At 43.5% G+C, this 19,474-nt stretch overlaps 1 protein-coding gene across 4 annotated transcripts in view; it reads left to right on the forward strand.

Moving 5' to 3' along the window:
* Nsd2 (nuclear receptor binding SET domain protein 2) overlaps positions 1-19,215 on the forward strand; it is a 77,886-nt gene extending 58,671 nt beyond the window's left edge. For all 4 annotated transcript variants that reach the window (XM_027387188.2, XM_027387191.2, XM_027387189.2 and 1 more), the window contains 11 exons: positions 240-440; positions 1,444-1,623; positions 1,853-2,009; positions 2,138-2,343; positions 4,095-4,198; positions 4,481-4,750; positions 6,844-6,960; positions 12,686-12,827; positions 13,103-13,209; positions 14,909-15,113; positions 16,395-19,215. In XM_027387188.2, coding sequence (XP_027242989.1) covers positions 240-440; positions 1,444-1,623; positions 1,853-2,009; positions 2,138-2,343; positions 4,095-4,198; positions 4,481-4,750; positions 6,844-6,960; positions 12,686-12,827; positions 13,103-13,209; positions 14,909-15,113; positions 16,395-16,666 — 1,961 coding nt within the window. In that variant the 3' untranslated portion in view covers positions 16,667-19,215. The remainder of the gene's footprint in view (positions 1-239; positions 441-1,443; positions 1,624-1,852; positions 2,010-2,137; positions 2,344-4,094; positions 4,199-4,480; positions 4,751-6,843; positions 6,961-12,685; positions 12,828-13,102; positions 13,210-14,908; positions 15,114-16,394) is intronic.
* Positions 19,216-19,474: the final 259 nt, after the last annotated feature.

Here is a 19,474-nt window from a genome sequence, read left to right on the forward strand (position 1 = left end):
CTTTGCTGGACTGGGGAGTAGGCCAAGAAGAAGAAAGACTTTCCTGTATTTCAGGTGAAGTTAGAGATTAGATGACAGCAAGCTCGGATGACTGGCCTTTTTTTTTCTGAAGAAGACTTAGACTAGTCAGCAATACAGTCTGCTCCAGAAAAGTTGCTTAGTTTTAGTTGCTCAGAACTGGAATTTAACTCTTGTTCTCTGCATTTTTTCTCTCATCCCTTTCTTTAACCACTTGCTAGGGATTCATTCATGCTTTGTGTGTAAAGAAAGCAAGATGGAGGTGAAGCGCTGTGTGGTAACTCAGTGTGGAAAGTTTTACCACGAAGCTTGTGTAAAAAAGTACCCTCTCACTGTGTTTGAGAGCCGAGGCTTTCGATGCCCTCTCCACAGCTGTGTGAGCTGCCATGCCACAAACCCTTCAAATCCACGGCCATCAAAAGGTACAGATAGATGTACCCTTACAACTTGGGTATGGGTTCGCTTGGAATGTATAGGTGCTTCTGAAAGTGGGGCCATTGATGCCAGACAAGTGTCACCAGAGGTTATGAATTCTGATGGGAGTCTTCATTATCTCCTGTTTTTCTGCTGACTCATGAGTCATACCTTTTGTTTTGTTCCTGTAACATAAGACTTGCCTCCATTCTATTCTTTCCATATCAATTAGTACTTTCAGATTCTTGATTTTTCAGCAAAGGATACTACCTGAGATGTCTCTGGATTCTCTTTGCTCATTTTTAAAGGCATTTACATATATAAGTGAAACATCTATTTGTAATATAAGAGGTAGAACCCTGGGCTTCACATACTAGGCAAGTGCTTTACCCATGAGCTTCATCCTCAACTGGGAAGTATTTTAAAATGAAATTACATATGTGGAAGATAAGGGTAGCTGTATGGGGTTTGAAAAGGCAGGTGCTGTCCTTCTTGTCATAGGGCTTCTCTGACAGGATACATTTAGCAATATTTAGGGGAAATATGCTATCAACATCTAGGAAGGGTTTCAGGAGAAGCTCTCGAAAATCCCAAATGATAGCAGCCCAGGTTAAGAAATGCTGGTTGGGGGCTGGAGAGATGGCTCAGAGGTTAAGAGCACTGGCTGCTCTTCCAGAGGGTCCTGAGTTCAATTCCCAGCAACCACATGGTGGCTCACAACCATGTGTAATGAGATCTGGTGCCCTCTCCTAACCTGTCGGGATATATGTAGATAGCACACTGTATACATAATAAATAATAAATAAATCTTAAAAAAAAAGAAATGCTGGTTTGCCCTGCTTTAGAATGTGAAATTTAAATGGTGTTTCTCAAACACTGCTTTGAAACAAGCTTTGCTTTGATGGAAGGCAGTATTATTAAGTATCTGCAGGCTCTTCCATCATAACTGTCTGAGGCTTTGTCATGGGAGTCAACAGTATTTGTGGTCCTCAGGGTGTTTATTTCCTTTAGGTAAAATGATGCGATGTGTCCGATGCCCTGTTGCCTATCATGGAGGGGATGCCTGTCTGGCAGCAGGATGTTCAGTGATTGCTTCTAATAGCATAATCTGCACAGGCCACTTCACTGCTCGGAAGGGGAAGCGGCACCACACCCACGTCAATGTGAGTTGGTGCTTCGTGTGCTCCAAAGGTAAGAATTGGTTCTGCTGTGTGTGCTGGTCCACATGCACGATGCAGCTGTTGCCAGAGGCATCACCTCTGCAATTAGAGTGAATCATGAATCATGTAGGCTTCAAGAGATTACTTCAGTAAAGTGATACCATTGAGTGTTGACTCATGGATTGACACACTGACACTCCTGCTTCCACAGTTACGAGCTGACGTGGTGAGACAAGCTCAAGTGGCCTGTTCTCTTGTAGGGGGAAGTCTTCTATGCTGTGAGGCTTGCCCAGCAGCCTTCCACCCTGATTGCCTGAATATAGATATGCCTGATGGCAGCTGGTTCTGCAATGACTGCCGGGCTGGGAAGAAACTACATTTTCAAGACATCATTTGGGTCAAACTTGGGAACTACAGGTATGAAACAAAAGTCTGCTTTTATGTCTGTATTAATTTAATGTGTTTGCTTTACTTTACACTACTAAATATTGAAATTTTTGACGCTCTGAAGAATCTGTGAATCCTGTTTTTAATATTTATAATAGATGGTGGCCGGCAGAAGTTTGCCATCCCAAAAATGTTCCCCCAAATATTCAGAAAATGAAGCACGAGATTGGAGAATTCCCTGTGTTTTTCTTTGGGTCTAAAGATTATTACTGGACGCATCAGGCACGAGTATTCCCATACATGGAGGGGGACCGGGGCAGCCGCTACCAGGGGGTCAGAGGGATCGGAAGAGTCTTCAAGAACGGTATGGAGATTTCCTAGTGGAGCATAGATGGTACTGTCTTACAGCTTGTTATTACTAATTTCTGTTCTTTTGAAATTTGACCTTTTAAAAAATTGCTAGACTAAATATTCTGTCTCTATTTCTATACTAGAAAAAAGGAAGTTTGTAGGCTGGTGTGTTTATTGGTGTATACTTCGCTGTTTAATAGCTTTTATAATATTAGCTTATAATTAATTTTATGAAAATGAAAAAAGGCTTTTTTGCCAGACAATAGTAGTGCATGCCTTTAATCCCAACATTCATGAGGCAGAGACAGAGGCAGATAGATCTCTGTGAGTTTGAGGGCATCGTGGTCTATAGAGTGCATTCCAGAACAGCCAGGGCTACACAGAGAAACCCTGTCTTGAAAACCCTCAAAAAATAAATAAAGCTTTTTCAGAGATGGTATGTTTGAACTAATTATAAATATTTTTCATAGCTGGCCTTTTGTATGGCAGTTCTGGAGATGACTTCCCATGGTTGGAGCCTTAAGTTCCAGCTCTTTGCTACTATTCATTCTTCAGCAGACACAGTGGGACCTTGGGTTCCTTACACAGTGTCAGGGTGAACAGATTGACTGAAATGCGGTGTCTGATTCCACAGTCTGGGAGATGTGTAGTAAGTGTGGTTAAACTAGATAATGACTTGAGCAGAAAGGAGACAGGAGATAGAATTGTATGTTGCACAGGAAGAATCAGCATTTCCTTTAGGTGCAGAATGAGTGTGGACAGTAGGAAAACTTGAAGTGCTTACATGATTTATGCATGGAGAACTAAATCTGTGTCACAGCTGATGGTATTTGCCATGGTAGACGAAAATCTACGCCTTGAGAGCTATTGGCTCCTTGCTGCTGAGAGTTTAGAAGGTGTCAAGCATCAGCAGCCTGTCCTCTTTCCTTGATGCCTCAGCATTGGGGGGGGCTTTGAAAGGGCCGAGTAAGAATGGATAACCATTAGATGGGCAGGGGTGGTGCACGCCTTTAATCCTAGCACTAGGGAGGCAGAGCAGGTGGATCTCTGAGTTCCAGGACAGAGAAACCCTGTCTCGAAACCACACACACACACACACACACACACACACGCACATGGACATACATGTATGCGTACATGCACGCACACACAAAAATGAATAGCTATCAAAAGGTGCTTGAAAATCATCAGGAAGGAGAGATTCTGTTAAGATATTGAGGCAACCCAGTGAGTTTGGTATGGTAACAAATGGTGAAAGTGTGACCCCAGGCTCCTAACTCCTGATATTAACCTGCTATTAAGTTGGGCTTGCTAATGACTGACCAGCAGCTGCCAGTTCAGCCCAACCATTGACTTGGCCTCACAGTGACATTGACAGTCTGTAAGCTTTGGGTGTTGATGTGGTTTTTGCTGATTTGACCTGATGCTTCTTCCCAGAGCCCATTGCTTTAAAAGGAATAAAAGTTAACTTTTTTTTTTTTTTTTTTTAAGTACAATGTGTCCCAAGCACTGATACTGTTGCCTTGTCCTTACAGCTCAGTACAGAGAATGTTGCCTGACGAAGCACAGCCACAGGGCTTTGTGCTCAGCTGGCACAAAGGCTCCTAGTGTTTAGTCACTGGGGAGTAGGCACCTGCCTTTTACAATGTATCATAGCCCTTAGCTTCAGAGAAACCAATAAAAGTACTTGGCAGTGAATATGGAGCTGCTTAAAAGGTCAATGTATTTGTTTACTAAAATATATTTCTATTGTTGGCCTTTTAGCACTGCAAGAAGCTGAAGCTCGTTTTAATGAAGTCAAACTTCAGCGGGAAGCTCGAGAAACACAGGAGAGTGAGAGAAAGCCTCCCCCATACAAACATATCAAGGTGATGGGCATGTCATGAGTGTGTGTGAGTGTGTGTGTGTGTTATCCTTCTCAACAGAGCGCTTTGGAAGTAGCTCTTGGGCTATAGATTTTTCAATCCCAGGTTATAGCTGTTAAGAGGTATGTCAGAAACTAAAACTATCTGTGTTTCTGACATACCCAGTGATGATTACTAGAATGCATGTGTCCAAGGTGGGTCCTGGAAGGGGCAGTATGAGTGTGCAGGGATCCAGGGCTCTCTGTTTACAAAGTAGAGTCATGACAACCTGCTTTTTCCTTACAGGTGAATAAGCCATATGGTAAAGTCCAGATCTATACAGCTGACATTTCTGAAATCCCAAAGTGCAACTGTAAGCCCACAGATGAGAACCCGTGTGGCTCTGATTCTGAGTGTCTAAACAGGATGCTGATGTTTGAGTGCCATCCACAGGTGTGTCCTGCAGGTGAATACTGCCAGAACCAGTGTTTCACTAAGCGCCAGTACCCTGAGACCAAGATCATCAAGACAGATGGCAAAGGGTGGGGCCTGGTTGCCAAAAGGGACATCAGAAAGGTATGTGATATGTCCCCTGTTTTTTGTACTGAGTAGTGATTCTTAAATTTGTTTGCGTGCAATGGAATATTGTATGGATGTGCATGGAGATCAGATGATAAGTTTCGTGAGTCAGTTCTCATTCCATGTGGGTCCCAGAGACTGAACTCAGGTCCTCAGACTTAGTGGCATGTACCTTTACCAACTGAGTCATCTCACTATCCATCTCTTCCCCCCTTGTAAGAATTAATGGCTTGGCCGTTCGGTGGTGGCGCACGCCTTTAGTCCCAGCACTCGGGAGGCAGAGGCAGACAGTTCTCTGTGAGTTCGAGACCAGCCTGGTCTACAGCCTCCAAAGCCACAGAGAAACCCTGTCTCGAAAAACCAAAAAAAAAAAAAAGAAAGAAAGAAAAAAAAAATCAATGGCTTACTACTTTCTATGTGGTTTTGTTGTTGGTGTGTGTGTGTGTGTGTGTGTGTGTAAAGAATTTTGAAGCAGTGTCCAAATTTAATTATTAAAATTATTGTTGTAAACCAGGTATGATGGTATATACCTGGTACATGGCAGAGGCAGGTGGATCTGAGTTCGAGGCCAGTCTGGTCTACTAGTAAGTTCCAGGCCAGGCAGAGATCTCCCCGGGCAGAATCAACCAAAAAAACCAAAAAGTTGTAAGATGTTATGTAACTGCCATCAAAGCTAATACTCATACACTTCCTTGAAGTATGACTTGGGTGAGATTGTAATTTTTGCCTCTAGGAAAAAGGGTCTGTTAAGCAATCACTTTTCCCTAGACTCCCCGTCAGATGCTCAGGCTGTTTGGCAAGAGCTAGGGCAGTACCAGTATTTGACTTGGTCTCAGCATTTTTTTATTTTATTTATTTAATTTTGTTTTTGCTTTTCAAGTCAGGGTATCTCTTTGTATCTTTGGAGCCTTTCCTAGAACTCATTCTATAGACCAGGCTGGCCTCAAACTCACAGAGATCTGCCTGCCTCTGCCTCCCGAGTCCTGGGATTAAAAATCATATGCCATCACTGCCTGGCTGACATGGTCTTAGCATAATCCAGTTAGAATAGATAAGCAAAGAATTCATTGGCAGAGGACCTGGCTTCTATTCCCAGCACCCACATGGTGCCTCACAAATCATCTGTAATCTAGTTCCAGGGGATCCAGTGGTCTCTTCTGGCCTCCGAGGGCATCAAGCACATATGTGGTGCACAGTCATACATGCAGGCAAAATACCCATATACTTAAAAGTAAATGTATTAGTGAGAGGAACTGACTAACTTGTTAACCATGCTTCTGTTTTCAGATTCACTTGCTAGTATATGCCCATTGTAGAGACACAAGTGAAATTGCTTGCTTACCTTACCATAGCCTAACCCTAATGTGCTTTGTCATGACCTAAGGGATAGTGGTCAGACACAAGGTTCATGACTAGACCCAAGGTTCATGATCAGAATTGGTTCAGTACAGAGAATTCATAAGCCACAGCATTAGTCTTCATAATCCCTCCCTCCCTCCCGGCAGTGGTGGCACACACCTTTAATCCCAGTACCAACTGGGGAGGCAGAGGCAGGTGGATCTCTGAGTTTGAGGCCATCCTGGTATACAGAAGGAGTTCCAGGACAGCCAGGGCTATACAGAGAAACCCTGTCTCCAAAAACAAAACAAAAATTTAAAAAAGATTGCTGAGATGAACTCTTCTCCAGCCTTATTCCTTGGCTGCCACAGCTGTTGCTTTATGTAGACTTGCTGTAGAACCTGCCTGTAAAGTTCTTCATAACCTCTTTTCTGTTGGAAATCTGCATGTAATTATTACTTATGTGGATGGTGGGTATTCAGACATGCTTCGCTAAGGCAAGACATTGTAGAAAGCAATCTGGAATGTTGCTACTCTGAGAATACATGAATATATTTGCCACTGGCAGTCTTTACTTATAGGATATAAATGAGGTCATTTGAATTTGAACTTAATGAAGGACCTGTAGGAACCATACCCCCTGAGGTATTAACATGTATGTTATCCTAGACTGATTGATGGTGTCATGGTACCTTGGACCCTGATTCTGAGACTTGGTCAGTATGCACTCATTACATTTTTCTGATTTCCAGGGAGAATTTGTTAATGAATATGTTGGTGAGCTGATTGATGAAGAGGAGTGTATGGCAAGAATCAAATATGCACATGAGAATGACATTACTCACTTTTACATGCTCACCATAGACAAGGTAATGGGAAGCTTGTCTTTGCTATTCATTCCTGAAGTCTTGATTATGGTTCATCACCTGTAGAATTGGCCCTTGTATTTTGGTGACATTCTCATTTCATCTCCTTAGTAACTTTCCCTGAAACATCTTCATATTGTTTTCTGAATGTAGAGCTGCCTTTTGGCATAGAACATCCTAAGAACCATGTGTGCCCTGTTCAACATAAAACATATACCAAGATTTTTCTTAAGATCAAGAGAAAGAAGCCGGGCGTTGGTGGCGCACGCCTTTAATCCCAACACTCGGGAGGCAGAGGCAAGCGGATCTCTGTGAGTTCCAGACCAGCCTGGTCTACAAGAGCTAGTTCCAGGACAGCCTCCAAAGCCACAGAGAAACCCTGTCTCGAAAAACAAACAACAACAACAAAAAAAAAATCAAGAGAAACAAGTATAGACATGAGCATTGCATGTTGTCTGGCCTATACTGTAGAGTGATTTTGTCTTGCATTGATCCATTTGCTTATAAATCCTGTGCCCTCCCTCTCTGTGTTACCCAGGCTTATTTCAAACTTCTGAGTTCAAGCACTCTCCTGTCACTTTCCAAATTCGTGGGACTAGAGGCATGTGCCACTTCTAAAGCTCTGTAATTCATAGTTTTAAACATCTGAAACCTAGTTAACTAGAGATTTTTTTGTATTCTAAGAATGAAGGTAACTAGGCCTGGGTGCATCAGACTGCTACTCGTGTGTCTTCTGCGACCAGCAGAAAAGTGGGGCTCTGTTTTAAAAACATGACTTACAGTGCTTGAAAGCCAGATAGAAAATGGCTATGGATCAAGTTTTTTGATAGAGAATAGCAAACAGATTCTGATACCTGGGAATATAGAGCCCTGTAGAAAAAAGAATGGCTCAAAGAGCCCCAGCCAACAGTCCCTCAGGAAACTTGACCATTCTCAGTCTGTAGAGTAGTATTGGGCTCCTATCATTTGCTGTAGGCTGTGGGGATTGGGCCCTTTAGTGAAGTCATTGTCAGAAGGACAAGAAGATTAAAACATTAAAAAAAAAAAAAAAGATGTAGGTGATACCCAAGCCAAGGATGATGGTGTACATGCCTATAATCCTAGCACTGGGGAGAATGAGGTAGTAGGATCCCGAGTTTGAGGTCATAATTACTGACCTCAAAATCCTGAGGGGTAAAGGAGGAACAAGCAAGCCTGTGTGCAGGGGTAGAGCAAAATGTTAGCCTCTAACCCTGAAAGTATTGGTGTTGGTGTGTGTGTGTGTGTGTGCACACGTTTGTGCACGCATACACGTTTGTCTATACATAAATTGTAAAACAGGAGACAAAATGAACATGGCAAAATTCTAACAGGTGGGTGGGATACAGTAATCTGCCTTTCCCATCACCACCACCACTACCCCACTCCCCACATGGGTTTGAATTTTTTTTAATTAAAAGAATTTCTTGCAAAAGGTGTCGTCCTTAGAGCCCAAGAGGTGAGTATCGTATCCTTCAAGCTCTGCCATGACTTAGGATTAATAAGATAAACAATGAGCAGGTTCATGGAGGGCCTTCTGTAGGAGGTTATTCTGGTTTTCTGGGAAAACTGGCAAGCTAGAATTCTGGAGGGCAATGAAGAAAAACCAAGAAAAACCACTGCAATAAATAGAACTGCTTGACTGAGCCCCAGGGATGCTTTGGTACCCTGTGTGGTGATAGCTAAAGAGGCTGTTACTCTTCCCCACTTCATTTTCCCCATTCCCTCTTTTTGGAGCTATACATTAAAAACTAAGACTTGATTGTGCGTGCTCTGGAGAAGGCACAGGCTCAAGAAAAAGCCACAGAGATGGTCTATTTTTTAAAAAGCCTAGAAGGAAAATCAATATCAATGAACAAAGAACAAAACTCAATAAACCCAGAAGAGGTGAAATCTGATTTTCAGAGTTACTGTATTATTAGATTCAAATGACCAGTTTTCAACAACAACAAAAAATCCTAAGACCTAGAAGGAACAGAAAAGAATGGCCCATTCAGGGCAGTAATTAAACCAATTTTAACTCATAAAAAAGAACTTAGATCTCTAGGCAAAAGACTTCGAAACAGCTTTTGTTGTTTTGTTTTAAATGTTGAAATAATCGAACTCTAACCCTGAAAATTCCAGGCAAGTGCTCTATCACTGAACTACATCCCTAGCCCTGATTTTGAACTAGTTTTATAACCTATGCTGGCCTTGAACTTGGGATCCTCCTGCCTCAAGCCAACCTAGTGTTGAAATTACAGACATATGGCTACTGTGCCTCACCTAAAACCATGGCTTGAATGATACTTAAAGAACTCAGAGTGCTAAGCATGGTGGCTCATACCTATAATCCCAGCATTTAAGAGGTTAAGCATAAGGATCTCTCCCATATATGTAAAGAGAGAAGAATTAAAGAGGGCACCCTTATAAATATTTTATTACAATTAATTATACACTTAACAATGGTTAAGATGTGGTTGGCTCAGTAGTAGAGTGCTCGCCAGCATGTGCAACACCTGGGTTTCAGTCTCCAGCCCCTCCCCCACTCACTCATTCTCTCTCTCTCTCTCTCTCTCTCTCTCTCTCTCTCTCTCTCTCTCTCTCTCTCTCAAAACCAGTAACTTTTTTTTTTTTTTTTTTTTGGTTTTTCGAGACAGAGTTTCTCTGTGGCTTTGAGGCTGTCCTGGAAGTAGCTCTTGTAGACCAGACTGGTCTCGAACTCACAGAGATCCGCCTGCCTCTGTCTCCTGAGTGCTGGGATTAAAGGCGTGCGCCACCACCACCCCCCCACCAGTAAACTTTTATGTTAGGCATATTTATATTTAAAATAATAAAAGGATTTGAGGCTGCCAGGCAGTGGTGGCACACACCTTTAATCCCAGCACTCGGGAGGCAGAGGCAGGTGGATCTCTGTGAGTTGGAGACTAGCCTGGTCTACAAGAGCTAGTTCCAGGACAGCCTCCAAAGCCACAGAGAAACCCTGTCTCAAAAGAAAAAAAAAAAAAAAGAATTTGAGGCTGCATAGATGGTTTAATTGCTGAAACACTTGCTGCACAGAGTATGAGGACCCAAGTTTCACCCCCAGCACTCAAATAGAGCCTCAGCATACTCTCATAGTAGCATACTCTCATAGTCCAAAGCTAGGGAGGTGGAGACAGGAGGATCCTCGGCTTGCTGGCTTGCCCAGCCTAATTGGTGAGCACAAGATTCCAATGAAAGAAACTGTCTCAAAAACAAGGTAGTGGTGGTGGGTGATGAAGCAAGATGACTCATTGGATAAAGGTACTTGACAAAAGGCCTAATGGCCTGAATTTGATGCCCAGGAATTACATGGTGGAAGAAGACCACCAACTCGAGTCCTCTAGCCTCCACACATAGCACATAACAAAATAAATGGATATTAAAAAGAAAAACAAGCCGGGCGTTGGTGGCGCACGCCTTTAATCCCAGCACTCGGGAGGCAGTGGCAGGCAGATCTCTGTGAGTTTGAGGCCAGCCTGGTCTCCAGAGTGAGTTCTAGGACAGCCTCCAAAGCTAACAGAGAAACCCTGTCTAGAAAAAACAAAACAAAACCAAAAAAATAAAATAAAATAAAACACCAAAAAGAAAAACAAGACGGAAAACTTTAGAGAAATAGCATCCAAGGTTGACCTGACCTCTACATGCATGTACACACATATACACATACTTTGGTGTCTTTCCAGAGGACCTAAGTTCCATCCATAAGACCTACATGAGGTAGCTCCCAATAGCCTATAACTCCAACTCCAGATTTAACACCATCTTCTGACCTCTATTCGTAACCTCACTCATGTGACATATAGTCACTGAGAAACACATAAATAAAAATAAGTCTTTAAAAAAATTCAGTTGGAGAGGGGCCTAAGCCCAGCACAGGAAGATTTGGTGGACTTGGTGGAGCCCCGGTTGGGGGCCCTACCCTGCCTGGGGAGTGGCGGGTGGATGGGGTGGGGGGTAGGTTGGAGGTGGGAGAGAAGGAATGGGGGTGAGGGGAAGGAGAGGGAGAGGGGAAGTACATGTGAAACAAGCCTGTTCCCTAACTTGAATTAATAATAATAATAATAATAATAATAATAATAATAATAAAAAGAGAAAAAAAATTCAGTTGGAAAGCTCTCAAGTCAGCTAGCTTGGAGTACATGGCACAGTGTTAGAAACCAGAAACCCTGCCTCAAAACAAGCTGGGAGCAGAGAATTAAGTTCTAAAAATTTGTCCCTGACTTTCACATGTGTCTGCAGTCAACATGTTGCACACTTTTTAAAACATCTATTTACTTTGTGTGTGGTTGGGCATGCTATGGCACACTTGTGGAGGTCAGAAGTAAGGAATCTTGTAAGCTATTTCACCAGCTGAGGTGTGATTCAGTAATAGATTGTTTGTCTGCCATCTACAAAACCTTGGAGTTTAAAACAACAGAATTGGCTAGGGTGTTAATCTAATCTAATCTATTATATATATTATATATTATAATAAAACATATATATATTATATTTAAATATTTAAATTAAATTATAATATAATATAAGCAGGCCCTGAGCTACATCCTCATATTGTTTCTTTTATCCTCCTGAGGTGAACCCTGAGTCCTGGGTTGAAGTGATCTCCTTCCCTAGCATCACAAGTGGTTAGGACCACAGGCATCTACCCACCAACTTTGGTTTTCTATGCTTGCATCAATTGACAGGTGCTAACCTAGTCTTCCAGAGTGGTTGTCTTCCAGAGTGGTTGTCTCTTACAGTTCTCTGTGGTACACAAGACACAGCTTGGCGTGCTCTTGGCACAGATTCATCCCTACTCAGACATGTAATGTGTACCAGCTCATCACTGACCTCAGAAATAACCACTGAAGAGCAGAGATCCTACCAAGCTATATATTTGGTCTAGAGGTTTTCAGAGAGGCAGGCACAGCTGTGTACCCACCTGCCCATCTCCTGGTCTGAGCCATGACAAATGGTTCTTATTTGTCCGTAGTGCTTGGTCACTTGGATTTCAGTGAGTCAGTTCCCAGGGCCACTGTGTGCTTGCATCTGTGATTTGGTAGATTGCAGTCTCAGAACTGTCAGCCTGTACCTGTCCTCCTTATGGCAGCATAGTGTTGGCATCATGGACAGAGTTCATTTGTTCAGCCAATGGGAACTTGAGCATGCTGTGCTTGCGCCTTATTTGCTCTTTAGGAGTTGATGCTGCTTGCCTATTTTTAATGGAGTTTGCTGTTGTCTGACAGTGCTGGTTTTGCATAGGCTCCTGCTGCCCTTCCCAAGTCTGTGACACTTGTATTTCTCCTAGCTTCTTTGTTGCTAGGGGTGGTATTATATGTGCCAGCTCACAGTCTTCACCACTTCTCACTTGGGCTCAGTCTTTCTTTGTATTCTGGTCTTAAGCAAGAGAATCTGGACTGGTTGAGGGGTGTCTGGTCCAGGTGGACAATAGGATACCAAAGTTTTCAGTATGACAAGCAACACTATCATTTGATAAAACCTACTGCATGAAGAGTCTCTTCAGAGATAAGATATCAGCAGGGTGTGGTTGAGCATGCCTTTAGTTCCAGCAGAGGCAGATGGATCTCTGAGTTTGAGTCCAGCCTGGTCTACAAAGTGAGTTCCAGGACAGCTCAAGGATATTACAGAGAGAAACCTTGTCTGGAACCCCCCCCCCCCAAAAAAAAAATCTTGATGTTTTTTATTTTATTTTTTTTAAATCCTACAGGACCGAATAATTGATGCTGGCCCTAAAGGGAATTATTCAAGATTCATGAACCATAGCTGCCAACCCAATTGTGAGACTCTGAAGTGGACAGTGAATGGGGACACTCGGGTTGGCCTGTTTGCTGTGTGTGACATTCCTGCAGGTACATCACTGCAGTCCTACAGGTTTCTGGTGCCACGTGAACAGGCAGAGAGGCCATGGTTGGTGTTTGGTGTGGCTGGGTTTGGAAATGCTCCAAGACAGTGATTTAGAAGCTTTGTTTTGGGTATCTATTTTATAAAGGCAGATTGATGAGCTATGTGTGTCATGCCAGTGTGTGCCTAAACGAACTGCATTTTTATGAGCCTGACTCCTTAAGTTTAGCATCCACTGCCTTAGGAGGACAGTGGCCTCTAACATAGCATTATGTCTCTGTAGGGACAGAGCTGACTTTCAACTATAACCTCGATTGTTTGGGCAATGAAAAGACAGTCTGTCGGTGTGGAGCCTCCAATTGTAGTGGGTTTCTTGGAGACAGACCAAAGGTAAGGACATCATAGCTAGCTTTTTTCCTTTTTCCTTCCTTCCTTCCTTTTTTTTTTTTTTTTTTTTTTTTAGATTTTATTTATTTATTGCTTATACAGTGTTCTGCCTGCATTTATGCTTGTATACCAGAAGAGGGCATCAGATCTCATTGAAGATGGTTGTGAGCCACCATGTGGTTGCTGGGAATTCAACTCAGGACCTCTGGAAGAGTTGTCAGTGCTCTTAACCTGAGCCATCTCTTCTGTTCCCCCCCCCCCCCATAGTTTTCTTTCTGTAAAGCTGAAACACATAGCCCTAGTGGCATCATGGCATCTAGGAAGATTGCTTTCTAGTGAGCAGGAGACCTGTTGCTGTGACAAAGTCAGGACGCTGCAGTGTGGGTGGGGTTAGTGAGGCCTCTGTCAGTATAGGCTACTTGTTAAGACTTCCCCACTGTGTCATTCCTGTGGGAATTATCCTAATGACTTAAGCATCAGAACATGGACTCAGTTTTTAAGGCAGTGTTTGTGGGGCCACGTTTGCTCCAGTGTTCTTTGAGTCTCTCCAGCTCCTGTTGGTGACTAGTAATCTGTGGTGTCCCTCAGGTTGTAAAAACCTTACCCCAGTATTTTGCTGCTTCACACGAGGTACCATGTGGTGTCTTGACCACTCCCTCCATTTCCCTGCTACCTTTTTGTTTTGTTTACATTGCTGTGTATAGATCCAAGGGTCCATACCTGCTAGGCAAGCGCCCTCACACTGAGTCATACCTTTGACCACCAGTCTCTTTCAGTCTGGTCACAAGTCATGCTTGCCTGATGTGCTGGTGTCACTTTATTGTAATTATATCCATTTTAAAATAAGTTATGTTCTAAGTCCTCAGAAGGATATGAATTTTGGGGCACCCCTTGTGTGCAACAAAGGCTAGGGCTATCACAGGTACCTCCACCCTATGCTGGTGTCTGGGTGCACCCTATAGATGTTTTCTGAAGGACTGCGGCTTTGCCCTCACCTGTTTTAGTTAGGGTTTTATTCCTGTGAAGAGACACCATGACCATGGAATCTCTTATAAGGGAAAATATTTCATTGAGGCTGGGGTGTAGTTTAGAGATTTAGTCCATTTTGGTCATGGCAGGAAGCATGGTAGTATGGAGGTAGACATAGTGTTGGAGAGGTAGCTGAGAGTTCCACATCTGGATCCGTAGGCAGCAGAATGCCACAGTGGAAGTGATTTGAGCACATGAGACCTCAAGGCCCGCCCCTAGTCTAACTGCTAACAAAACTATGCCTACTCCAACAAGGCCACACTTCCTAATAGTGCCACTCCCCATGGACCTATCAAGCCACCACACCTGTTCCACTCATAATTGAATTCTTATCCAACGGTACTTTGACTGAGGTGTCTTTGTTGGCATGTCCTGTCAGCAATCCCAAATGTGACATTAGTGAGCCTCTATATTGTGTTTTTTTGTCTTAGCAGGAGTTGCCCAAGGTATAGTGGACCATGACCTGGTTTGTGTGGGTGGCATACCTTTTTATTTTGTGGTGCTAGAAATGGAACCTATAGCCTAGAGCTATGTCTCCAGCTCAAGCACCACTTACCATCTTGGAACACCCTAGGAATCTATAATGTCACTCTGGACCTTGCTTTTTGGGTATCTTTGTAGTTTTCCTTTTTTTTTTTTTTTTTTTTTAAAGCTGTTTTATGTTCTATTCTAGAACTCAACATCCCTTTCTTCAGAGGAAAAGGGTAAAAAGACCAAGAAGAAAACCAGAAGGCGAAGAGCCAAAGGGGAAGGGAAGCGGCAGTCAGAGGATGAGTGCTTCCGCTGTGGTGATGGTGGACAGCTGGTGCTGTGTGACCGAAAGTTCTGTACCAAGGCCTACCACCTGTCCTGCCTGGGCTTGGGCAAGCGGCCCTTTGGTAGGTGTCCAGCACCCATGGCAGCTTCTGACAGCTTGCAGTGACCTTTCCTGCCACTCTTACTCAGCCTCTCAAAAGTGATTGGGCCTTATCTAGTTGCATATTCTTTGGAAGGTCAGGTGGTAAATGTTCCTAGGCAAGGGAACCAGCTGGAACAAAGGATGGGAGCAGGCAGTGGCTTCCAAAGCCTAATGTCAAGTTGTTGTCTCCTTAGCACCAAGATCTAAAGTGACATGCACCAGGGCTGTATTGGAGAAGATAAGTTCCACTGTAGCAGCTTCACCACGATTGGTCTTGTCACTGGACTAGTAGTTGTAGGAAACTTGACCTAACTCCTTCCCCAAGACTTGTAGGCACTGTCCTCAGATGACACAGAGCTAGCACGAGCTGCTATTTAAGATGGAACAACAGATTTGGCTCCCTAGAAGACAATAAAATAGGCTTTTCCACTTATATACTTGAGTAGTCACGGTATAAGAACAAAAAGTTAGGATTTCAAATGAAAAATTATAAAAACATTTGACCCAAAGACCAAAAAAATGGTTTTATACATATATTTGGATTTAACAATTATCCTTAACCCTAACAAGTCTTCAGAGATTCATATCTAAGCATAAAACTGTTCCCTTATAAATAGGCAAGTCCCAAGCTGGGTATGGTGGTACACACAGCACTTGGGGAAGCAGAGGCAGGTGGATCTCTGAGTTTGAGGCCAGCCTGGTCTATTGAGTGAGTTTCAGGACAGCCAGGGCTACATAGAGAAAACATGACTCTAAAAACAAAACAGCAATTTAAAAAAAAAAAAGTCAAGTCAGAGGATAGCTATTGCCATCAATAGAATTTCCTAGAGTCTAACAGCCATGAGCTGTCCTTGGTGTTTGGTATGGTGCTGCAGCTGGCAGGCATGTAGACTGTCGTCTGCAACACTTGGTACCTGCCTGGCCTAGTAGTTGAGCACCAACTACTAACTTCTCTCTGGCAACTGTAATGCAGTCTTTTATGTTAATTTGCATTTATTTGACTAGTTTTAAAAAGTAATTTTCAGTTAGGTATGCAGGTATATTTCCATTGGCCTACCAACTCGAGAGGCTGAAGCAGGAGGATGGCTAGTTCAAGGTCAGTCCAGGAAACATACCCTGTGGACATTAACTCAGTTCAAGATCACGTGCATGAGACCCTCTGGTTCAGTCTTAGCACCCCTCAAGAAAATTACTTTCAGCCCTGAAAATGCTAAAGCTCTGATTCTGCCACTTGTTTGCTGATGATGAATTTTTTTTGCAGGGAAGTGGGAATGTCCTTGGCATCACTGTGATGTATGTGGCAAACCTTCTACCTCATTTTGCCACCTGTGCCCCAACTCATTCTGTAAGGAACACCAAGATGGGACTGCCTTTCGTTCCACCCAGGATGGGCAATCCTACTGCTGTGAGCATGATTTGAGGGCAGAATCCGCAAGAAGTACCAAGACTGAGAAACCCTTTCCAGAATCACTGAAGTCAAAGGGGAAGAGGAAGAGAAGGCGGTGTTGGCGAAGGGTCACAGAAGGCAAATAGCCCTTGGTCAGATCCAGGAGTGGCATGGGGCAGCCAGCCCTGCCTATAATGGGAAGGCAAGCACAGCACTTGCCCCAAGGACCCAGCCCATAATGCTATGACATGTACAGGCCTCCTTGGGTGGGAGGGAGCACCTCCCACCACTGAGCCATCCTCAGCAGCTGTGCTGTGTCTGCACTGATGCTTGTCAGCTGCACACTCAGTGGTCCAGGACAAACAAGCCTTACTACACAGCATCACTGCTACACTTGAATCTGAGACCCAACGTCAAGGTGCCCTCCCGTTTTCATTTTAGATTAAAGTTATGATTGAAGATTAACTGGTATGTGAAACGCTTTTATCTTACCTGAAATGTATAGACTTTTTTAAAGGTCACCCTTAGCTCTATCCTGATGGTTCAGGCTTCTGCTCACATATTGCCCCCCACTCAGGACAAACTGGGATGCAGGCCCTGGGCTACCCAGTCAGGATTGATCATTATTTTGCTCCTTTGAAACAGCCTATGTTCTTTGTATTAATGTGAATTTTTCCTCAAAGTGCTTTGTTTCCACTTTGAGTTGGTGTGGTGTAGCACAATTCCTCTCATGGCTTTCCCTTTTGTGGACTTGACCAGTGATAGCAGTGTGGCCTGTGGAGCAGAGCAGCTGCCTTTGTTTTGGCTGTTTTCTCTGATGTCTTATGAACCTAAGGTCTTTGACCTACATTTGGGGGAAACCTTGTATATTTTCCTTCACTTGGTTTTTCTGTTTCTGGGATTTATTCCCAGTATACTTTTGCTAAAACTTTCGCAAATCACTTATCAACTAAAATGTATTTGTTAGGTAGATTTTGAGCAAGCAGGGAGGTAACTACAGGATCCTGAGGACACAAGGCACACAGCCTGGACCCTACACTTATGCTCCCTGATGTGCTCTCTCCTGTGCATCTGTCGAGCCCCAGGCTGTGTTGCCCTCTGTCTGTTCCCACCAGGGTGCCACCTGGTCTCATGGTGGACAGGTCTGATGGTACCTGTTTCCCTAGTGAGATTTAAAATGGTATCTTTGGCAGGCTTGCTTCTGCCTTCTCAGGAGTATATCTTGGCCCTGGAGAGCAAAGACATGGAGAAAGGAGACCTCGTGCTTTATATTGGGAGGATAGGTACACGCAGTGCAGCAACAATTGATGGTTTTAGAAAAGCCACAAAGCAAAACAGCTCACTCTTCATTCAATCCCTAGCAGAGTCTGCTATCCTGCTGCCCTCTAGCCTTGTAGAACTGCAGCTTCCATTTGGACCAAGACTGGCCAGTGACCCTCTCTTTGGCCTTTCTATAGTAGTAATCCCCCAAAAGCTACATTAGCTTTGCAGATAGCCAATGGCTTCCATAGGCACAGGCCTAGTTACCTCTGGAGACATCTGTTTGACCAGATGAGACCAAGGGCATTTTTCAGTTTAGAACCTGGCTCAAACTGCCCTAAAAATACTAGATTGGTTCATAAATTTCTGTCATCTGCCCTAAGTTTGAAAGGCTGGTGTGGTGACAGGCTAGATAGCCTCTTCACATGCACATGGCCCCTAGGCTCCAGAGACCACCTGGGGGCCCATCTTGTTAGTTGTCCACCAGCTGAGTGACTTCTGAAAGAGCATCAGAATTGGTTTTGCAGTACACTTAAGGGGGAGCAGATTAACTATCTTCTTTAATGTTATGTAAAGTCTTGGGATTTTTGGTTCTAAATTACTATTTGTGATCTTTCTGAAGGAAATATTGTGAAATTTTTAGACCATTTCCCCTTCCCAAAAAGTATTAATGAGTAAATAACACTAACTCTGAAAACCAGCCGAAGACTGATATGCAATTCTGAGTAAAGTGACCCTGGGGTGATGGCCTTTCCCACAGGACCAGGGCTGTGACTGATGTGGCAGGTGCTCTAATGAGTCTGAAAGATATGTGACTTTCTGAGCATCAGCTCCAACATTGTTTTTCTTTAATGTGAAGTAAACCAAATGAAACCTGCCCAAATTCCATATTCCTCAGGCACCTCCAGTATCTAAAATCCAGCGAGCAGTTCCCTAGTCAACACACACCTGTGTGCCTGTGCAGGGTGGCAGCAGCCCAGGAATGCACAGCTGGTGTCCAGGCCAGCTCTGGTCTGGTCTGGTCTGGTCTGGTCTAGAGAATATGGAGCTGTCGCAGTTAAACCCAGGCACCCGTATGGCAGTGCATCTAGCAAGAGTGACAAGGATCCAGGTGCTAGTTCCTGAGGAACTTCCCTGGCACTAGCACCTAGGACTCCTGGGTCCCAGGCAGGCACACTCAGTTTGGCATTTCTGATGACTTCCAAGTAACATGATGTGTGAAGTGCCCACCTTCTAGAGCTACTTAAAGATAAAAATGTTCTGATTAAAGTTAATGCAAACAACTCAGTTGCCAAATATCTTCATCTACAAGGAGTGTAGCTGATGACTGTTAGTCAGTAGAGTAAAAATGCTGTGTCCATGTGTATCACGGTGTCACCATATCCTGTTGAGATGTGAAATGACCTATCACAAATTAAATTTAAGTTTAAATGTGCCTATTGGTGTCTAAACTTCATACAATATAGTCAGGTTCCTTTTAGGAATGCTGGGTACTGTCACCAGATCTGATAGTGAAGGCTTAAAAACTTGAAGTTTGCGGGGGAGGGGGGAAGTAATACCGAAATATAGACAAGAATTACCAGTTGGGGGAAAAATAGCATTTAAGTGGAAAGTTGTGTTTGGAAAACTGTATTGAGTATTTTTTTATTAAAAAACTTTAAAGGCCTTTTTCTTACACTTATTTTATATGGAAC

The sequence above is a fragment of the Cricetulus griseus genome (genome assembly GCF_003668045.3).
Source record: "Cricetulus griseus strain 17A/GY chromosome 1 unlocalized genomic scaffold, alternate assembly CriGri-PICRH-1.0 chr1_1, whole genome shotgun sequence".
NCBI lineage: Eukaryota > Metazoa > Chordata > Mammalia > Rodentia > Cricetidae > Cricetulus > Cricetulus griseus.